This window comes from Rhinichthys klamathensis, unplaced genomic scaffold (genome assembly GCF_029890125.1).
Source record: "Rhinichthys klamathensis goyatoka isolate OS25496 unplaced genomic scaffold, OSU_Roscu_1.1 h1tg000504l_1, whole genome shotgun sequence".
NCBI lineage: Eukaryota > Metazoa > Chordata > Actinopteri > Cypriniformes > Leuciscidae > Rhinichthys > Rhinichthys klamathensis.
The window spans coordinates 653,934-675,000 of NW_026606985.1; the positions used below are offsets into that span (position 1 = coordinate 653,934).

Consider the following 21,067-nt stretch of genomic DNA (forward strand, 5'->3'; position numbering starts at 1 on the left):
CTCGTCCCATTACGTTGCCATGGCAAAGGTCCAGCGCTGCCTGTTGCCATGGTGATAAATCACAGTGTACACTGGGTCGAGAAGAGTTTTGCATATGCAGATCACAGGCTGAGTGTGTTCAGGTCAAGCCTGTGCAAATCTGACCCGTGAGCTCCAACTCTCCAAGAACGACTCGTGAAGTTATGGTTCTCCGGGAGCTTCTTGACGAGGTAGCGTGCCCCATATAGCAGGACTAATTCCGAGCATCATGCATTTATAATAGCGAGATATTTATATCTTGTGGGACGCGTCTGATGTGGAAATGAAGTCCAGCACAGGTCTGATTTCAGGGGTTTATTCACATTACACACATGAGTGAACACATCAACATCCACAACACCAGTACACCACCGTAACACCAGTTTAGTAACCAATCTGTAACGCCTCGTTATCTTCAGAAAAAATAAATAATTCATAGCGATACTGTATTAATGATGCACAATTAATTTTTACACTGCTATATATTGCACGCAAACAGACTTTTCCACATGTGTGGAAGTAGTTTTAAAATATTACAATGTTACAATTTTAGGTTACACTTTATTTTAAGGTGTCCGTGTTACAGTGTAATTATATATTTAAGCACTGAGTAATAATAATTAACTACATGTGCTTACTATAGGGTTAGGGTTTGGTTGAGGGTTAGTTGCATGTAATTATGCATAATTTACTGTTATTACTACGGTAAGTACACGTAACGTAACGAGGCCACTGTAAAATAAAGTGTTACCCAAATTAGTAGTTCACGGTAACACTACTTCTTGAATTTCTTATTAAGTTCTCAGCCATGTGAAAAGATTCATTTGTCTGAAACAAGCCTCCACATAATCCTCGGCTTGGTGGCTCCACATATTGTGTTACGAGTGTTACATTTACAGATGCGCCGTCGCTGTCCCATGACGTCACTCACTGGTGAGATCGGTGTGTGTGTGCCTGTCCGTCAAACCCAGGCGTGGAAGTCCCGCCTCCAGCCCAAGCCCCGCCCTTGGTACCGGGCTCCTGTGATTGGCTGAAAATATAAAAGTAGGTGGAGCCTCCTGAGAAGAGCGCAGAACGTCGCCGCAGCAACCACGACAAGCGGTGACATCATGACGAAGCCCAGGATGATGAGGGCGGAGCAACTGTTGTCGTCCAGGTATTGGCAGAGAGGAGCCGAAGACGCCACCACCTGTCGGAGATCAGGAGATCAGGACATCAGGAGATCAGGGGCCGTATTCTCAAGGAATTTTAAGGCTAATAGTAGCTCCTAACTGGCGAATTTAGGAGCAACTCCTAAAAATAATGGGCGTGTTACTCCTAACTTTAGGACTCCTAATTTTTTTCACTAAGAGTAATTCACGAAGCATTTTAGCCCTAAAAGTAGCAGCTAAGTCTGGGACAGCTTAAAAGAAGTCGAGAGGACTCCTAACTCACTAAGACCTATTCACAAAGCATTGTAGCGCATACACACACACACACACACACACACACCAGCGCCTCTCGCAGTCGCCCGGGGTCCGCGACACAAGCGGGAACGCTGCATTGATCTGCAAAGCCTCTCCCATTCTCACGCTAAGTTAAGCTTGATATCCCAGTGCCGAATTTCCCTTTTATTATGTTTTTTTTCCAGCACCAGCTGGGCCAGCAGCAGTAACTGATCCTGCGTCCAGTTGGGCTTTCTTTTTAGATTAGGCAAGTGACGGTTTTCATTGGGGTATTAGGCTACCTTGATTTAATTTATTTTAATTCACGACTTTTCTCTCTCTCTGCCTTTTTAGAATCACACTTCACTGGGGCCTGCACAAACATGTCATTATATATGCATTTCGATGACATTACTATTATTATTTTGTGTAGGACACAGACATATTTAGATGTGGTAATTCCATGATTTGTTGCGTCTGTGTTATGCTCCGCATGATGGCCCTGTCATCTAACACCCAATCACCGTGATCATTGCGAGGAAGCTCGTGCGTGAGAAGTGACGTCATCCATAGCAACGAAGACTCACTCTTAGTTTAGGAGTTGTCATTTTTCTTTACTAAGAGTAGGTCTGAAAGGCGCTGTGAATAACTTTTAAGAGAAAACTCCTAGCTAAAATATTTTAGTGCAATTTAGGAGTACTCCTAGTGGTAAGATAAAATTCTTTGTGAATACGGCCCCTGGACTGCACAGTTCATCCAACTTACAATCGCTATTACGGTTACGGATAACATGATTACGTAATAGTTCAAAAACCTTGCGATTACAAAAAAAAAAGTGAACTTGCATTATTCTGCGTGCTTAACGGGATAGTTCCCCCAAAAATTAAAATTAGCCCATGATTTAGATGCACTTTTATGATGGATAGATGCACTTTTATGATGGATAGATTAACTTTTATGATGGACAGATGCACTTTTATGATGGACAGATGCACTTTTATGATGGACAGATGCACTTTTATGATGGATAGATGCACTTTTATAATGGACAGATGCACTTTAATGATGGATAGATGCACTTTTATGATGGACAGATGCACTTTTATGATGGACAGATGCACTTTTATGATGGACAGATGCACTTTTATGATGGACAGATGCACTTTTATGATGGATAGATGCACTTTTATGATGGACAGATGCACTTTTATGATGGATAGATGCACTTTTATGATGGACAGATGCACTTTTATGATGGACAGATGCACTTTTATGATGGACAGATGCACTTTTATGATGGATAGATGCAATTTTATGATGGACAGATGCACTTTTATGATGGACAGATGCACTTTTATGATGGACAGATGCACTTTTATGATGGATAGATGCAATTTTATGATGGATAGATGCACTTTTATGATGGACAGATGCACTTTTATGATGGATAGATGCACTTTTATGATGGACAGATGCACTTTAATGATGGATAGATGCACCTTTATGATGGACAGATGCACTTTTATGATGGACAGATGCACTTTTATGATGGACAGATGCACTTTAATGATGGACAGATGCACTTTAATGATGGATAGATGCACTTTTATGATGGACAGATGCACTTTTATGATGGACAGATGCACTTTTATGATGGACAGATGCACTTTTATGATGGACAGATGCGCTTTTATGATGGACAGATGCACTTTAATGATGGACAGATGCACTTTTATGATGGACAGATGCACTTTTATGATGGACAGATGCACTTTTATGATGGACAGATGCACTTTTATGATGGACAGATGCACTTTTATGATGGACAGATGCGCTTTTATGATGGATAGATTAACTTTTATGATGGACAGATGCACTTTTATGATGGATAGATGCACTTTTATGATGGACAGATGCACTTTTATGATGGACAGATGCACTTTAATGATGGACAGATGCACTTTTATGATGGATAGATGCACTTTTATGATGGACAGATGCACTTTTATGATGGACAGATGCACTTTAATGATGGATAGATGCACTTTTATGATGGACAGATGCACTTTTATGATGGACAGATGCACTTTTATGATGGACAGATGCACTTTTATGATGGACAGATGCACTTTTATGATGGACAGATGCACTTTAATGATGGACAGATGCACTTTAATGATGGATAGATGCACTTTTATGATGGACAGATGCACTTTTATGATGGACAGATGCACTTTTATGATGGACAGATGCACTTTTATGATGGACAGATGCACTTTTATGATGGACAGATGCACTTTTATGATGGATAGATGCACTTTTATGATGGATAGATGCACTTTTATGATGGACAGATGCACTTTTATGATGGACAGATGCACTTTAATGATGGACAGATGCACTTTTATGATGGACAGATGCACTTTAATGATGGACAGATGCACTTTAATTATGGATAGATGCACTTTTATGATGGACAGATGCACTTTTATGATGGACAGATGCACTTTTATGATGGACAGATGCACTTTTATGATGGACAGATGCACTTTTATGATGGATAGATGCACTTTAATGATGGATAGATGCACTTTTATGATGGACAGATGCACTTTTATGATGGACAGATGCACTTTTATGATGGACAGATGCACTTTTATGATGGACAGATGCACTTTTATGATGGACAGATGCGCTTTTATGATGGATAGATTAACTTTTATGATGGACAGATGCACTTTTATGATGGATAGATGCACTTTTATGATGGACAGATGCACTTTTATGATGGACAGATGCACTTTTATGATGGATAGATGCACTTTTATGATGGATAGATGCACTTTTATGATGGACAGATGCACTTTTATGATGGACAGATGCGCTTTTATGATGGATAGATGCACTTTTATGATGGATAGATTAACTTTTATGATGGACAGATGCACTTTTATGATGGATAGATGCACTTTTATGATGGACAGATGCACTTTTATGATGGACAGATGCACTTTTATGATGGATAGATGCACTTTTATGATGGACAGATGCACTTTTATGATGGATAGATGCACTTTTATGATGGATAGATGCACTTTTATGATGGGCAGATGCACTTTTATGATGGACAGATGCACTTTTATGGACTTCAAAACAGAAACAGCCATTCACTGCCATTATAAAGCTTGGAAGAGCTTTTTTAATATAACTCTGATTGTATTCGCCTGAAAGTAGAGTGTCATATACACCTAGGATGGCTTGAGGGAGAGTAAATCATGGGCTAATTTTCATTTTAGGGTGAACTGTCCCTTTAAGAGGTGTGTTTAGAGCATGTTACGTTGTGAGAGGCGAATCACGACTACTTCAGAGAACCAGTGGCGGTTCTAGCCCATTTCAACTGGGGGGGCCAAGCTGGGGCCAGTTGTACTGTTAGAGGGGCCAGTTACATTTAGACCTTATTGTTGTCCTATCATTTTCTGCACTACTGCAGGCATTAACAGGCAAAATACCGTGTTTATAATCATTCAACAATGTATTTCCATTTCCATTATATTTTTACATTTGCATTACATATTCAGTATTAGTCACAGTAACTGTAATAGACCTGATGTCCTTCTTTCTCTTCATTTTGAGAACTATAGAGCAAAAGCAATGGGGACCAAGAAGCTTAATTCATTTACTGAAAATAACTGACTTTCTAGGTAACTACGTCTAACCGTTTACAGGGTTCCTGCACACTTTTTTTAAAAAAATTAAGGCTTTTTAAGACCTAAAGAAATCAAAATTAATACCGTACATTAGGGGTGTGCAATATTGACAAAAATATATTTCAATATTTTCAACGTTTTGTTGATAATAATTAGATGATATTTTACTGATTGTGTTTTTGTGCTGGTGCCATGGCTGGTTTAGGCCTGTTGTTGACAGCTGACTCACGAAGATATTCATATTTTTCGTATTATATGGTCAGTTCACAGCAGTGACATAAATAATTTTTTTTAATTAAGGGGCAATATTTGCCACTTTAAATTGATTTCCAGGGGCATTTTCACCTATATATGGACATTTTTTCTAAACTTATTTAGAGTTATGCATCACCTTTTATGTCAAATACTAACATTCAAATTATACAATAATTATACTTATTTATACAATAATACTTAATTATGCAATAATTATACAGTACCACTGCTGCCAGTCAAATTAATTAATTCAATCAAAATCCATCTTTGCAGTGCAGAGGTGACACAGAAGTGGCATTAATATATTTACACTCCATTTACAATAGCATAAATAAAGCTATGAGATTTTTTTTAAATCAATATTTAAATATGAAATGATTTCTAATTTTAACGTTTTAATTAAAGGATACTTTAAATATGAAACTAAAACCGCCAGTAGGCGGCGGCAAGTCCCTGTAAGAGGGATTCATACATTCAACCGATTTGTTCAAACGGCTGATTCATTCGGGAAAGAAGCAAGTGATTCGTTCAAAACGCGGATTTCAGACTAGTCAATAAATCATCGCTGTGTTGCATTGAGACTCTGCTACGGTTTCATTATGAAATTCTAGTCGGCGAAATAAAGGGAAAACAAACAATATTGTGTCTAAAAAGTAACTCCCAATGTTAACTTATTGTTAATTTAACTGTTGTATAACATAAATATCACAGTTGCAATTGTGCACGGGAAAACTGCACCCTTGCTGATGTGATATTCTAATATAAGAACATAATATGATATAAATTTAAGACAAAAACTAATTTGGGGACATAGCCTACCTATGAACTGCACACAGCAGTGAAAGGACGATAGACAAATGCGATGTCACCTCACAGTGCCTCGTACATAGTTAAAACAATGATTTACAATATCATAATAGACAATACACATCGCACACCCCATACGCACATAAAGAATGAACTTACAACTGAACTGACATTTACCAACTTTCTCCTTCTCTCCTCTCTCGCGTGCAGGAGACAGACGTTATTCTGCCGCGATTCCCGCGAATGTGATGCGAATTGTCACGTGAAAATACAAATCCACAAAGATAGAATAATAAATAGAAAAAATAATACGCATACAACGATAACAACGATAGCAAAAAACAGTTTTGTAAAAATTATTTCAAACTCCACATTTAGGGGGGCCACAAGGGGGGCCAAGCTTTTTGTCACAGGGGCACTGGCCCCCCTGGCCCCCCCTCTAGAACCGCCACTGCAGAGAACCCAGAACAGTAGGAATTACCAGTGACGTAAGTGTTCGCTGAAATAAAGTCTCTCATATCAGAAAAAGGTACTTTCCTCTCCTGTCAGTCGTTATACTGCGATATAGCACACACTCTTTAACTGTATATCGCTTCACTATAATAGTGATAATAGTATAATAGTTCGAAAAATAAATCGCGGAGCAAAGAGGACACTGACTGACAGACAAGACAGAGCCGGATACTTTTGATATGAAACAAAGTCTCAGTTTTCAAATTTGGTAATTTTTTTAAGAAATTTAAACAATTTAAAGAAATGTGTGGCTCTTGTGTGGTGACAGATCGCTGTAGCCTCAGTTAAAGCCGCTCGAGAACCGATCATCTCGTCCTTCTAGTTATTTTATAGCATCAAATAAACATACATGAACATCAGAAGGAATGTTGTTTCAACCGCGGAAAAACGTCAGTACACTCCGTTTTTCAAGTTCAAATCCACCGACGTTAATCTACTAACTCTCCTGGCTGCTTTGTCGGAAAAAATGGCGGATTCTGATTGTGCTTATGATTGGTCAGATCGCCTGTCAATCAAACCCTCTGCGAAGGGTGAATTACAATTTCAAGGGAATAATCGACAATTATGATTTTTCTCATAATCGTGCAAGCGCTACAGGATATTATGTGTTTGTGTCCGCACGCGTGTGCGTGTGTGTGTGTGTGTATACGTACCCGCGAGTGGCACAGAAAGCCGGCGTACAGGAGCAGGCCGGCGGGCAGCAGAATCAGACTGAACACCAGGACCATCAGCCCCACACACACCAGCAGCAGCAGAACGTCCCACAGCAGCAGGACCAGCGTCCACAACACACACTCGCATCGGCCCCGTCGAGGCCCCCACACCCCACCGTCACACTGAGCCACAGGAGGAGGAGCGAGCATCCGGACCCCGTCACACACGTCAAAGTCTTCATCACCGCCACCGTCATCTAACAGCACCGCCATACCACACATCCTCAACACACACACACACACACATATGTTAATGTTGAATCTGTAGTTTTGCACACTCTGACTGAATAGTGAAGTCCACACTAACTATAACGATTATAAGTTGGTGTTGAACCCTAAAGTCATTGTTCTTGGTGTGAACGGCCCTTATTCTGCTCTGTCCTGTTGTTGTTGTCATGCTAATAAAGCCTGAAACGACCTAACAGTGGGTTTATTCACACTTCACATAAATCCACTGGTCACACTACAAAACATAGGTTTCAAGTGATGAAATCGGATTTGTTTGTTTAATCAGAATCTAGTATCTAGTGGAGTATACTGATGTGAACGATAATAAAAGAGATCCTTTCCTGAATGATGGGAAAAAACCATCTGACTGTACATCACATACACTTTCACTTATATTAATGTTGTTTTTTGCAGACTACAAATAGCTAAACAGATTTGAGTCAGTCTCAGAAATGTAAAAAAAAAAAAAGTCTGCCCCTCTGAACAAAGACATAAAGGAATAAACACAATGTACTGAGATGTAGAGATGAGTGACAACAGAACAAACTCATTAATAAAGCAGGGCTTGAAGTGATTTTAGGTTCATGGAAATTAAGATATTTTAGAACTGAATGTTTTGTTTTTTACTAATGACACACAATGCAACATAACCCAAACATCTTCAGAAACGTAATTTCCAAGCCTTTACTTGAGGGCGTTGCCTCACTAAACAACATAAAAGTACATTTGATTTAACTGATTTCACTACTGTACTCTATAGCACTAAACATTATATTTCAATAAACAGAGTTCTTTGAGATTTCGTTAGTAAAACCAAAACCTGACGATGTCGTTTACACATGCAACTGTGTGATTGATTGATTGTTTGATTGATTATCTCCAGACTCCAGTCAGTCCGGACACATCACGAACAAAGTTTTAAGAATCAGAGCAGAACTGAACAAACACTTTTCGCGCGCTTTATTTAAGCGTCTTTTTGGCGCGTTCCGAGTTAACGGCATTTCACGGAATCGGTTAAACTGACCGGAATGCGGCCGAGATGCTCATAATATGTATTGAGACACAGAGTGTTTGAACACCGAACATCCTCTGGATCCGTGTCGTCGGAGCGAATATAACAACAGTTTGAGAAAAGAGCTGTAATAACAAAACTCAGAGATTACAGGAAGACGTTTTCAGCGTCTTACCTGATGTAGAGCTGAGGTGATTTTATCCCGTTATACAGAGGATCCAAACATCACACTGAGAGAGAGAGAGAGAGAGAGAGAGAGAGAGAGAGAGAGAGAGAGAGAGAGAGAGAGAGAGAGAGAGAGAGAGAGAGAGACGGGCTGAGTCTGATCGAGGACACGGATGGATAAAAGGTTCAATTTCTTTTTTTAAATAAATGAGTTTCCTCCAAAATACCATAAAGTTACTGTTGACTAGAGTAAAACAATAACAAATTAATGTTATCTCATCAAACTCTATCAGAAGCTTTTTTTTTCTTTTTTTAATGAATTTGTTAAAATAAAAAAAATCATGACAGTGGTGACGTTAATATCAAAATTTACTGTAGTAACTGTGGTACTTTTAAGTAAACCATGTTTACTGTGGTAAAAGTTTGTAAGGATGTCGAAATAACGTTTCTTTATAACGTTCTGCTAATATTTCCATTAAAAACATTGTTTCTTGTTGACAGTTCAAACCATTCAGTTTTTTCTTGGTTATGGTAACGTTACTTGTTGAATGTTCATGAATGTCAAACTAAAACGCACCATGAACGATGTATAAATATTTTTGTGCTAACATTTTGAGAACATTATTAAAGACGTTCTATTAATGTTACTGGAAGAACGTTTGTTCATAACTTTGAGAGAATATTGCCAGAACGTTTCCTGTTAGCTGAGATACATGTCTGATAATAATCATTAATCATTCAGGACTTTAGGATTTAATAAGGGTTTATTTCAGAGGAAACAAAACAAACTCTGGAACACGAGACGAAGACTCCCCGCCTCACAAGAACATGATTATCACTGTGGAAGCTCACGATTTTCTTTGAGTCGTGACTTTCTAAGTTGGCTGTGTTGGAGCTAATGGCTTACAGTGGAAGCTAGTGCTGATCACAAGACATTTTTAGTTTGTAAGCACTCTGTGAAGAAGCTTGACAGAAAATGCAGCGCATATAGCTGGTTTGTTGGCTAGCCAATCTAAAGGCTAATAACAAAAGCAAAAAGGGGGAAATGGGCCAAACAAATATGAATGTCGTCTATATATATTTATATGCAGAGAGCGGATGGAAAAAGACAAAATCAGGTGAAAAGTTCTGTCCAAAAAAGACACACATGCTCACAGCGTCACCTGCTGGCCAACTGAAGCCATGGCGTCAAAATATAATAATAATGTAGAAATGCTGAAATGCTTGTGTGAGGATGATTTAAAAAAAAAAAAAAAAAAAACACAACAAAAGTCAGAGGAAAGTCGTCACCATCTATTGTGTGTGTGTGTGTGTGTGTGTGTGTGTGTGTGTGTTTCTTGGCTTTATAACACACACAAGCTCTTGTTCTTCCTGTAATTTCCTTGTAAATGTGTGTCAGAAAGCGGTTACCATGGCAAACACTGGCCTTTTCATCTGAAAATCACTGTAACTGCATCAATGCAGGACACACATCAATTATTACTCATAAACCACTTACTGTGCGACATTTGACTCGCTCACTGGGGCTTTAAAGGAGGATTTGTTGACATCTGTTGTGAAAAACGGTTCATAAATAAAACAAACCATATATGCTTTTTTTGCGAATGCATAACATTACGCTGCTGTGATGTACACTACCAGTCTAAAGTTCTGGATCGGTGAGATTTTTAATGTTTTTAAAAGAAGTCTCTTCTGCTCACCAAGCCTGCGTTTATTTGACTAAAAATACAAAAAAACAACAACAGTGATATTGTGCAATATTATTCCAGTGTAAATCAGCTGTTTTCTATGTGAATATATAGTAAAGTTTAATTTATTCCTGTGATCAAAGCTGTATTTTCAGCATCATTACTCCAATCTTCAGTGTCACATGATCCTTCAGAAATCACTCTAATATGAGGATCTGATGCTCAAGACACATTTATGATTATTATCAGTGTTGAAAACAGTTATTTACATTTTTATTTCAGGATTCTTTGATGAATAGAAAGTTCAAAAGAACAGCATTTATCTGAAATCGAAGCTTTTGTAACATTAAACACTACCGGTTAACAGTTTGGGGTCAGTAAGAATTCTTATTTTATTTTTGGGGGAAATAAATCAAATAAATCAATACTTTTATTCATCAAGGATGAATTAAACAGAATCAAAAGTGACAGTAACGACATTTATAATGTTACAAAAGATTCATTACGTTACAAGAGTCATTTAAAATTTTCATAATATTTCACAATATTACTGTTTTTACTGTATTTTTAATCAAATAAACACAGCCTTGGTGAGCAGAAGAGACTTCTTTTAAAAACATTAAACATCTCCCCGATCTGAAGCTTTTGAACGGCGGTGTTTAAGAAGAAACATTCACACATGAGGTGATTTCACATTTTATTGTGATTAAACAATTGTACATAAGTGACACACATGTGTTCCTGTAGGCTACATTACGTGTATATATAGATCTGGTGGTGTGTAAATGCGTCAGTAATATAAAGTGGAGTGTGTGTGTGTGTGTGTGTGTGTATTCACAGAGCTGATTGTGCTAAAGTCTGGATTAGTGTCATGATCTCTAGGTGTAAAAGTGCTTTGAACAGAGCGAGAGTCGGGCGTCACCCGCCCTCGGGTGTGTGTGTGTCTGAATGCGCGCGCGTGTGTGTGTCGTCTGACAGCTCTGACGGGTAGATCTGCACTAGCGCCCCCTCCTGGCCGCTGTCTTTACTGCACGACTGGCAGCTGCAGTGCAGGATCCGCTCCACTAGCTTATCCACGCGCGGGGCCTCATCACTGTCGGCGCAGTCCAGGGTCACCTGCACACACACACACACACACACATGCAGTCAGCGTGACCTGATCGGTGAGAGTCGGAGATCTGAGGCGACATGAGGTCATACTGTGACACAATCACAGACTATAAATAAATATGAGCGTAGTGTGTGTGACGTCACCCGTAGTGTTTCTGAAGCCCAGAGTGGGCGGAGCCGGCCGTCGCCATCTTGGCCGCGCGGCACTCCCGGATAAACGAACACATGCAGCGAGGCGGATTAGCTGAGGTGACGCTAACGCTAGCAGACAAACGGCAGCAGTGACATCAGCGGCAATCCACCTGTCACTCAAGTGGCCACGCCCTTAATTATGCAGAACTTTAAGGCTTAATATAATTTAAACGTATGAGTTATAAAAACATCCCCCCTCACAGTCGTCATGAAGGGCAACATTAGCGATATAGAGCAAAACCACTTTTAGCTCCAGACTGTAAACATGTGTTTTTCTGCTGTAAAGTTGGGCATTTTAACATGCGGGTCTATGGGACTGAGTCTCTTCTGCAGCCGGCCTCTAGTGGCCAGTGGAGGAACTGCAGGTTAAGGCACTCAGTGTTGGTTCAGGAGAGAGACGGGCAGGTTCTGCTTGGACACAACGCTTGTGCTGATGCTCCTCATTTGGATAAAAGCCTCTGCTAAATGAATAAATGTAATGCAAATGAAGAGACCAACACGTCTCTTGCACACAGTTAAGAGTCTTTTTATGTTAATACACGGCTAGATAAGAGTGTCAAAACGCATGGCTACTTTTGAGGGTCTGCAACAGAAAAACAGGCTTTTTGCTTCAAGAATGATGTTGTTGTCAATAATTTTATCCTTTAAAGCTCATCTTTGATCACCAAAATGACATATTTAAAAGTTTTTTCCTTGAAAAAAAGTCTTCATGTCTTAAAATATCTTGAATGTAACTCGACACCCGTGCCTCATTTAGTATGCGGGGTTCTATGAATATGCAAATGAGCCCCGCCTCCACTCACTCAGCTCAGAGATCCACTGGTTGACGATCACACGTTGATCTGATTGGTTACAAGGTCGTTTGTGACGTCAGAAACACCAGCGATTTCAAACCGTGTTTTTGAGACTGTCTTTGGTTCACTGCAGTTTTAAGCAGAAAATACTCAGCAATGCTGTCGACTTATGAACTTACACATGGTGTGTCTTAAAGCGTATTAAAAACACCACATAGACACATTAAAAGCTGGATTCTCACCGCAGGGGGACTTTAAATACACTACGCTAACGGGGAACGTTCTTTCTTCCAGTAACACTACTAGAACGTATGTTCAAAGTGATCTGCTGTGTAATAATGTCCTCAAAACATTAGCATAAAAACATTATTTATACAGCGTTCATGGAATGTGTTTTTTAGTTAGATGTTCGTCTAACGTTTTTTTAAATGTTACTTATTGTTTCAAAACGTTTAAAAGTAACGTTCCCATAACGTTTGGAACGTTCAATGGAACGTTCACATAAAACATTTAAAAAACTGGATATTTAGAGCATTCAGAAATAACGTTTTCATAACAAAACGATCTTAGATTATATTTTTATCGGCTCGAAACAAACAGTAAAACTCACTGTCAACCAACAAACTCTCCTGGAAAAAGAAAGAGTGAAATCTGAAATTAATTCATTACATCAGTGTTTGGCTATAAATGAGACCCTGCGTGGCTCTGGTTAGCACACTGTGTAGCGTCAGGCTAACGCTAGTCTACTGTAAGTGAGCGTTCAGGGTCAGATCAGGTTCTGTCACATTACTGCAGGTCTTTGTCAACACGAGCCTCAGTCTGTTTTATTCACCGAACATGAACTGCTCTCTATCAAAACCAGATTGTATAAAAGAACATAATAAGTAGCAGAGGGCGGCCCCTTTGAGTCCGCGGCTAACGCTAACAGAGAACCAGAACATGATGTTAGCACGTAAATATAGCAAAAGCTTTTCAAGTCCAACATTCTTTGTGCATCACAACGTTCAGTTAACGTCAATACAGCGATTCTCAGATCTCCACGGGTGAGAACCAGGGCAAACAAAGACATTATTTTCATATGCTGACATCACACACACACACACACACACACACACACACACACACACACACACACACACACACACACACACACACACACACATACACACACACACTGTGGTCAAACATTCCGTCGTCTGCCAGGCAAAGCTAAATAAACTCCAACACTAGAGGGCAGAACTAAGGCCCACTGCTAAATACTGTAAATACACAAACCCGACACACACACACACACACAGTTAAACAGATCTTATATTTGTAGTAATAGTGTTTAACACACTCAGTTAAAGACGCCGTGTTCTCTGCGCAAGACTGATGAGTGTGTTTGTTGTCTTTCAACACGCCTCATAAAGAGTCTCTCGCGAGTCCATCCATCATTGCGCGGATGTTAAATAGGTATTTGTGGTTTAGTCGCAGCTCTTGTGTTACAGTGCGCCACACGCCACATTCATCACTCCGGCGGACGAGAAGCTAACGGCGTTCACACACACACACCACACGAGCTGCGGGACTTCTGTAGTGTTGCTGCGGTGTGCACTAGAGGATCAGTTAGTCACAATATTTATGAAATTTGGGACAATTTGCAATAGTGAAAATTGGATTATAACTCAATCTAAATTGCAACTACATGATCATATTTGTACTGGAATAGGGAAAAATGCAGAAATGCAATAGTGACCATTTGGATTCAGTATTTCTACAATTGCTACCATTTTCAATATGATTTTTTTCATTTTCACTATTACTACAAATATAAAACCTGTCGTTTTCACTATTACTACAAATATAAGATATATTACTACAAACATAAGATCTGTCGTTTTCACTATTACTACAAACATAAGATCTGTCGTTTTCACTATTACTACAAACATAAGATCTGTCGTTTTCACTATTACTACAAACATAAGATCTGTCGTTTTCACTATTACTACAAACATAAGATCTGTCGTTTTCACTATTACTACAAACATAAGATCTGTCGTTTTCACTATTACTACAAGCATAAGATCTGTCGTTTTCACTATTACTCCAAACATAAGATCTGTCGTTTTCACTATTACTACAAACATAAGATCTGTCGTTTTACTATTACTACAAACATAAGATCTGTCGTTTTCACTATTACTACAAACATAAGATCTGTCGTTTTCACTATTACTCCAAACATAAGATCTGTCGTTTTCACTATTACTACAAACATGAAATCTGTCGTTTTCACCATTACTACAAACATAAGATCTGTCGTTTTCACTATTACTACAAATATAAGATCTGTCGTTTTCACTATTACTACAAATATAAGATCTGTCGTTTTCACTATTACTACAAGCATAAGATCTGTCGTTTTCACTATTACTCCAAACATAAGATCTGTCGTTTTCACTATTACTACAAACATAAGATCTGTCGTTTTACTATTACTACAAACATAAGATCTGTCGTTTTCACTATTACTACAAACATAAGATCTGTCGTTTTCACTATTACTACAAACATAAGATCTGTCGTTTTCACTATTACTACAAACATAAGATCTGTCGTTTTCACTATTACTACAAATATAAGATCTATTACTACAAACATAAGATCTGTCGTTTTCACTATTACTACAAACATAAGATCTGTCGTTTTCACTATTACTACAAACATAAGATCTGTCGTTTTCACTATTACTACAAATATAAGATCTGTCGTTTTCACTATTACTACAAACATAAGATCTGTCGTTTTCACTATTACTACAAACATAAGATCTGTCGTTTTCACTATTACTACAAACATAAGATCTGTCGTTTTCACTATTACTACAAATATAAGATCTATTACTACAAACATAAGATCTGTCGTTTTCACTATTACTACAAACATAAGATCTATTACTACAAACATAAGATCTGTCGTTTTCACTATTACTACAAACATAAGATCTATTACTACAAACATAAGATCTGTCGTTTTCACTATTACTACAAACATAAGATCTGTCGTTTTCACTATTACTACAAACATAAGATCTGTCGTTTTACTATTACTACAAACATAAGATCTGTCGTTTTCACTATTACTACAAATATAAGATCTGTCGTTTTTACTATTACTACAAATATAAGATATATTACTACAAACATAAGATCTGTCGTTTTCACTGTTACTACAAATATAAGATCTGTCGTTTTCACTATTACTACAAACATAAGATCTATTACTACAAACATAAGATCTGTCGTTTTCACTATTACTACAAACATAAGATCTATTACTACAAACATAAGATCTGTCGTTTTCACTATTACTACAAACATAAGATCTGTCGTTTTCACTATTACTACAAACATAAGATCTGTCGTTTTACTATTACTACAAACATAAGATCTGTCGTTTTCACTATTACTACAAATATAAGATCTGTCGTTTTTACTATTACTACAAATATAAGATCTGTCGTTTTCACTATTACTACAAACATAAGATCTGTCGTTTTCACTATTACTACAAATATAAGATCTGTCGTTTTCACTATTACTACAAACATAAGATCTGTCGTTTTCACTATTACTACAAACATGAGATCTGTCGTTTTCACTATTACTACAAACATAAGATCTGTCGTTTTCACTATTACCACAAACATAAGATCTGTCGTTTTCACTATTACTACAAACATAAGATCTGTCGTTTTCACTATTACTACAAACATAAGATCTGTCGTTTTCACTATTACTACAAATATAAGATCTGTCGTTTTCACTATTACCACAAACATGAAATCTGTCGTTTTCACTATTACTACAAACATAAGATCTGTCGTTTTCACTATTACTACAAACATAAGGTCTGTCGTTTTCACTATTACTACAAACATAAGGTCTGTCGTTTTCACTATTACTACAAATATAAGATCTGTCGTTTTCACTATTACTACAAATATAAGATCTGTCGTTTTCACTATTACTACAAACATAAGATCTGTCGTTTTCACTATTACTACAAATATAAGATCTGTCGTTTTCACTATTACTACAAACATAAGATCTGTCGTTTTCACTATTACTACAAACATGAAATCTGTCGTTTTCACTATTACTACAAACATAAGATCTGTCGTTTTCACTATTACTACAAACATGAAATCTGTCGTTTTCACTATTACTACAAACATAAGATCTGTCGTTTTCACTATTACTACAAACATAAGATCTGTCATTTTCACTATTACTACAAACATAAGATCTGTCGTTTTCACTATTACTACAAACATAAGATCTGTCGTTTTCACTATTACTACAAACATGAGATCTGTCGTTTTCACTATTACTACAAACATGAAATCTGTCGTTTTCACTATTACTACAAACATAAGATCTGTCGTTTTCACTATTACTACAAACATAAGATCTGTCGTTTTCACTATTACTACAAACATGACATCTGTCGTTTTCACTATTACTACAAACATAAGATCTGTTGTTTTCACTATTACCACAAACATGACATCTGTCGTTTTCACTATTACTACAAACATAAGATCTGTCGTTTTCACTATTACTACAAACATGAGATCTGTCGTTTTCACTATTACTACAAACATAAGATCTGTCGTTTTCACTATTACTACAAACATGACATCTGTCGTTTTCACTATTACTGCAAACATAAGATCTGTCGTTTTCACTATTACTACAAACATGAGATCTGTCGTTTTCACTATTACTACAAACATAAGATCTGTCGTTTTCACTATTACTACAAACATGAGATCTGTCGTTTTCACTATTACTACAAACATAAGATCTGTCGTTTTCACTATTACTACAAACATAAGATCTGTCGTTTTCACTATTACTACAAACATAAGATCTGTCGTTTTCACTATTACTACAAACATAAGATCTGTCGTTTTCACTATTACCACAAACATGAAATCTGTCGTTTTCACTATTACCACAAACATAAGATCTGTCGTTTTCACTATTACTACAAACATAAGATCTGTCGTTTTCACTATTACTACAAATATAAGATCTGTCGTTTTCACTATTACTACAAACATAAGATCTGTCCTTTTCACTATTACTACAAACATGAAATCTGTCGTTTTCACTATTACTACAAACATAAGATCTGTCGTTTTCACTATTACTACAAACATGACATCTGTCGTTTTCACTATTACTACAAACATAAGATCTGTCGTTTTCACTATTACTACAAACATGAAATCTGTCTTTTTCACTATTACTACAAATATAAGATCTGTCGTTTTCACTATTACTACAAACATAAGATCTGTCGTTTTCACTATTACTACAAACATGACATCTGTCGTTTTCACTATTACTACAAACATAAGATCTGTCGTTTTCACTATTACTACAAACATGAAATCTGTCGTTTTCACTATTACTACAAACATAAGATCTGTCGTTTTCACTATTACTACAAACATAAAATCTGTCGTTTTCACTATTACTACAAACATAAGATCTGTCGTTTTCACTATTACCACAAACATGAAATCTGTCGTTTTCACTATTACTACAAACATGAAATCTGTCGTTTTCACTATTACTACAAATATAAGATCTGTCGTTTTCACTATTACTACAAACATAAGATCTGTCGTTTTCACTATTACTACAAACATAAGATCTGTCGTTTTCACTATTACTACAAACATAAGATCTGTCGTTTTCACTATTACTACAAATATAAGATCTGTCATTTTCACTATTACTACAAACATAAGATCTGTCGTTTTCACTATTACTACAAACATAAGATCTGTCGTTTTCACTATTACTACAAACATAAGATCTACAAACATAAGATCTGTCGTTTTCACTATTACTACAAATATAAGATCTGTCATTTTCACTATTACTACAAACATAAGATCTGTTGTTTTCACTATTACTACAAACATAAGATCTGTCGTTTTCACTATTACTACAAACATTAAATCTGTCGTTTTCACTATTACTACAAACATAAGATCTGTCGTTTTCACTATTACTACAAACATAAGATCTGTCGTTTTCACTATTACTACAAACATGAAATCTGTCGTTTTCACTATTACTACAAACATAAGATCTGTCGTTTTCACTATTACTACAAACATAAGATCTGTCGTTTTCACTATTACTACAAACATAAGATCTGTCGTTTTCACTATTACTACAAATATAAGATCTGTCGTTTTCACTATTACTACAAATATAAGATCTGTCGTTTTCACTATTACTACAAACATAAGATCTGTCGTTTTCACTATTACTACAAACATAAGATCTGTCGTTTTCACTATTACTACAAACATAAGATCTGTCGTTTTCACTATTACTACAAATATAAGATCTGTCGTTTTCACTATTACTACAAACATGAAATCTGTCGTTTTCACTATTACTACAAACATAAGATCTGTCGTTTTCACTATTACTACAAACATAAGATCTGTCGTTTTCACTATTACTACAAACATAAGATCTGCCGTTTTCACTATTACTACAAACATAAGATCTGTCGTTTTCACTATTACTACAAACATAAGATCTGTCGTTTCCACTATTACTACAAACATAAGATCTGTCGTTTTCACTATTACTACAAATATAAGATCTGTCGTTTTCACTATTACTACAAACATAAGATCTGTCGTTTTCACTATTACTACAAACATAAGATCTGTCGTTTTCACTATTACTACAAACATAAGATCTGTCGTTTTCACTATTACTACAAACATAAGATCTGTCGTTTTCACTATTACTACAAATATAAGATCTGTCGTTTTCACTATTACTACAAACATAAGATCTGTCGTTTTCACTATTACTACAAATATGAGATCTGTCGTTTTCACTATTACTACAAACATGAAATCTGTCGTTTTCACTATTACCACAAACATGAAATCTGTCGTTTTCACTATTACCACAAACATAAGATCTGTCGTTTTCACTATTACTACAAACATAAGATCTGTCGTTTTCACTATTACTACAAGCATAAGATCTGTCGTTTTCACTATTACTACAAGCATAAGATCTGTCGTTTTCACTATTACTACAAACATAAGATCTGTCGTTTTCACTATTACTACAAATATAAGCTCTGTCGTTTTCACTATTACTAAAAACATAAGATCTGTCGTTTTCACTATTACTACAAACATAAGATCTGTCGTTTTCACTATTACTACAAACATAAGATCTGTCGTTTTCACTATTACTACAAACATAAGATCTGTCGTTTTCACTATTACTACAAACATAAGATCTGTCGTTTTCACTATTACTACAAACATGAAATCTGTCGTTTTCACTATTACTACAAACATAAGATCTGTCGTTTTCACTATTACTACAAACATGAGATCTGTCGTTTTCACTATTACTACAAACATAAGATCTGTCGTTTTCACTATTACTACAAACATAAGATCTGTCGTTTTCACTATTACTACAAACATAAGATCTGTCGTTTTCACTATCACTACAAACATAAGATCTGTCGTTTTCACTATTACTACAAACATAAGATCTGTCGTTTTCACTATTATAAGATCTGTCGTTTTCACTATTACTACAAACATAAGATCTGTCGTTTTCACTATTACTACAAACATGAAATCTGTCGTTTTCACTATTACTACAAACATAAGATCTGTCGTTTTCACTATTACTACAAACATGAGATCTGTCGTTTTCACTATTACTACAAACATAAGATCTGTCGTTTTCACTATTACTACAAACATAAGATCTGTCGTTTTCACTATTACTACAAACATAAGATCTGTCGTTTTCACTATCACTACAAACATAAGATCTGTCGTTTTCACTATTACTACAAACATAAGATCTGTCGTTTTCACTATTACTACAAACATAAGATCTGTCGTTTTCACTATTACTACAAACATAAGATCTGTCGTTTTCACTATTACTACAAACATAAGATCTGTCGTTTTCACTATTACTACAAACATAAGATCTGTCGTTTTCACTATTACTACAAACATAAGATCTGTCGTTTTCACTATTACTACAAACATGAAATCTGTCGTTTTCACTATTACTACAAACATAAGATCTGTCGTTTTCACTATTACTACAAACATAAGATCTGTCGTTTTCACTATTACTACAAACATAAGATCTGTCGTTTTCACTATTACTCCAAACATAAGATCTGTCGTTTTCACTATTACTACAAACATAAGATCTGTCGTTTTCACTATTACTCCAAACATAAGATCTGTCGTTTTCACTACTGCGGCACAAATGTTATCATTTACTCGCAGCACTTCTGCAGTTTTCACTATCGCAGTCCTCTGATCTGTTGTGCACCAGTTCGGCTCATAAGAGTGTGTG

General features: G+C 36.5%; 2 protein-coding genes across 4 annotated transcripts in view; both read right to left on the reverse strand.

The window, feature by feature from the left end:
* Positions 1–886: 886 nt before the first annotated feature.
* LOC130072745 (transmembrane protein 88B) lies at positions 887–8,868 on the reverse strand. The gene is made up of 3 exons (XM_056237975.1): positions 8,853–8,868; positions 7,378–7,660; positions 887–1,207 (listed from the first exon to the last, which is right to left on the reverse strand). Exons 2-3 carry the CDS (start codon positions 7,657–7,659, stop codon positions 980–982), a joined length of 510 nt encoding a protein of 169 aa, XP_056093950.1. The 5' UTR covers position 7,660; positions 8,853–8,868; the 3' UTR covers positions 887–979.
* Positions 8,869–11,379: 2,511 nt separating this feature from the next.
* The window catches only part of nbl1 (NBL1, DAN family BMP antagonist), a 12,309-nt gene continuing 2,621 nt past the window's right edge, over positions 11,380–21,067 (reverse strand). For all 3 annotated transcript variants that reach the window (XM_056237951.1, XM_056237952.1, XM_056237950.1), the window contains one exon: positions 11,380–11,646. In XM_056237951.1, coding sequence (XP_056093926.1) covers positions 11,449–11,646 — 198 coding nt within the window. In that variant the 3' untranslated portion in view covers positions 11,380–11,448. The remainder of the gene's footprint in view (positions 11,647–21,067) is intronic.

Bases quoted from the DNA above. Each gene is read 5' to 3' on its own strand.
- LOC130072745 (XM_056237975.1), bottom strand. From the start codon at position 7,659: ATGTGTGGTATGGCGGTGCTGTTAGATGACGGTGGCGGTGATGAAGAC. The intron at 1,208-7,377 runs GTACGTATACAC...GATCTCCGACAG, and splicing joins GCTTTCTGTGCCACTCGCGG to GTGGTGGCGTCTTCGGCTCC.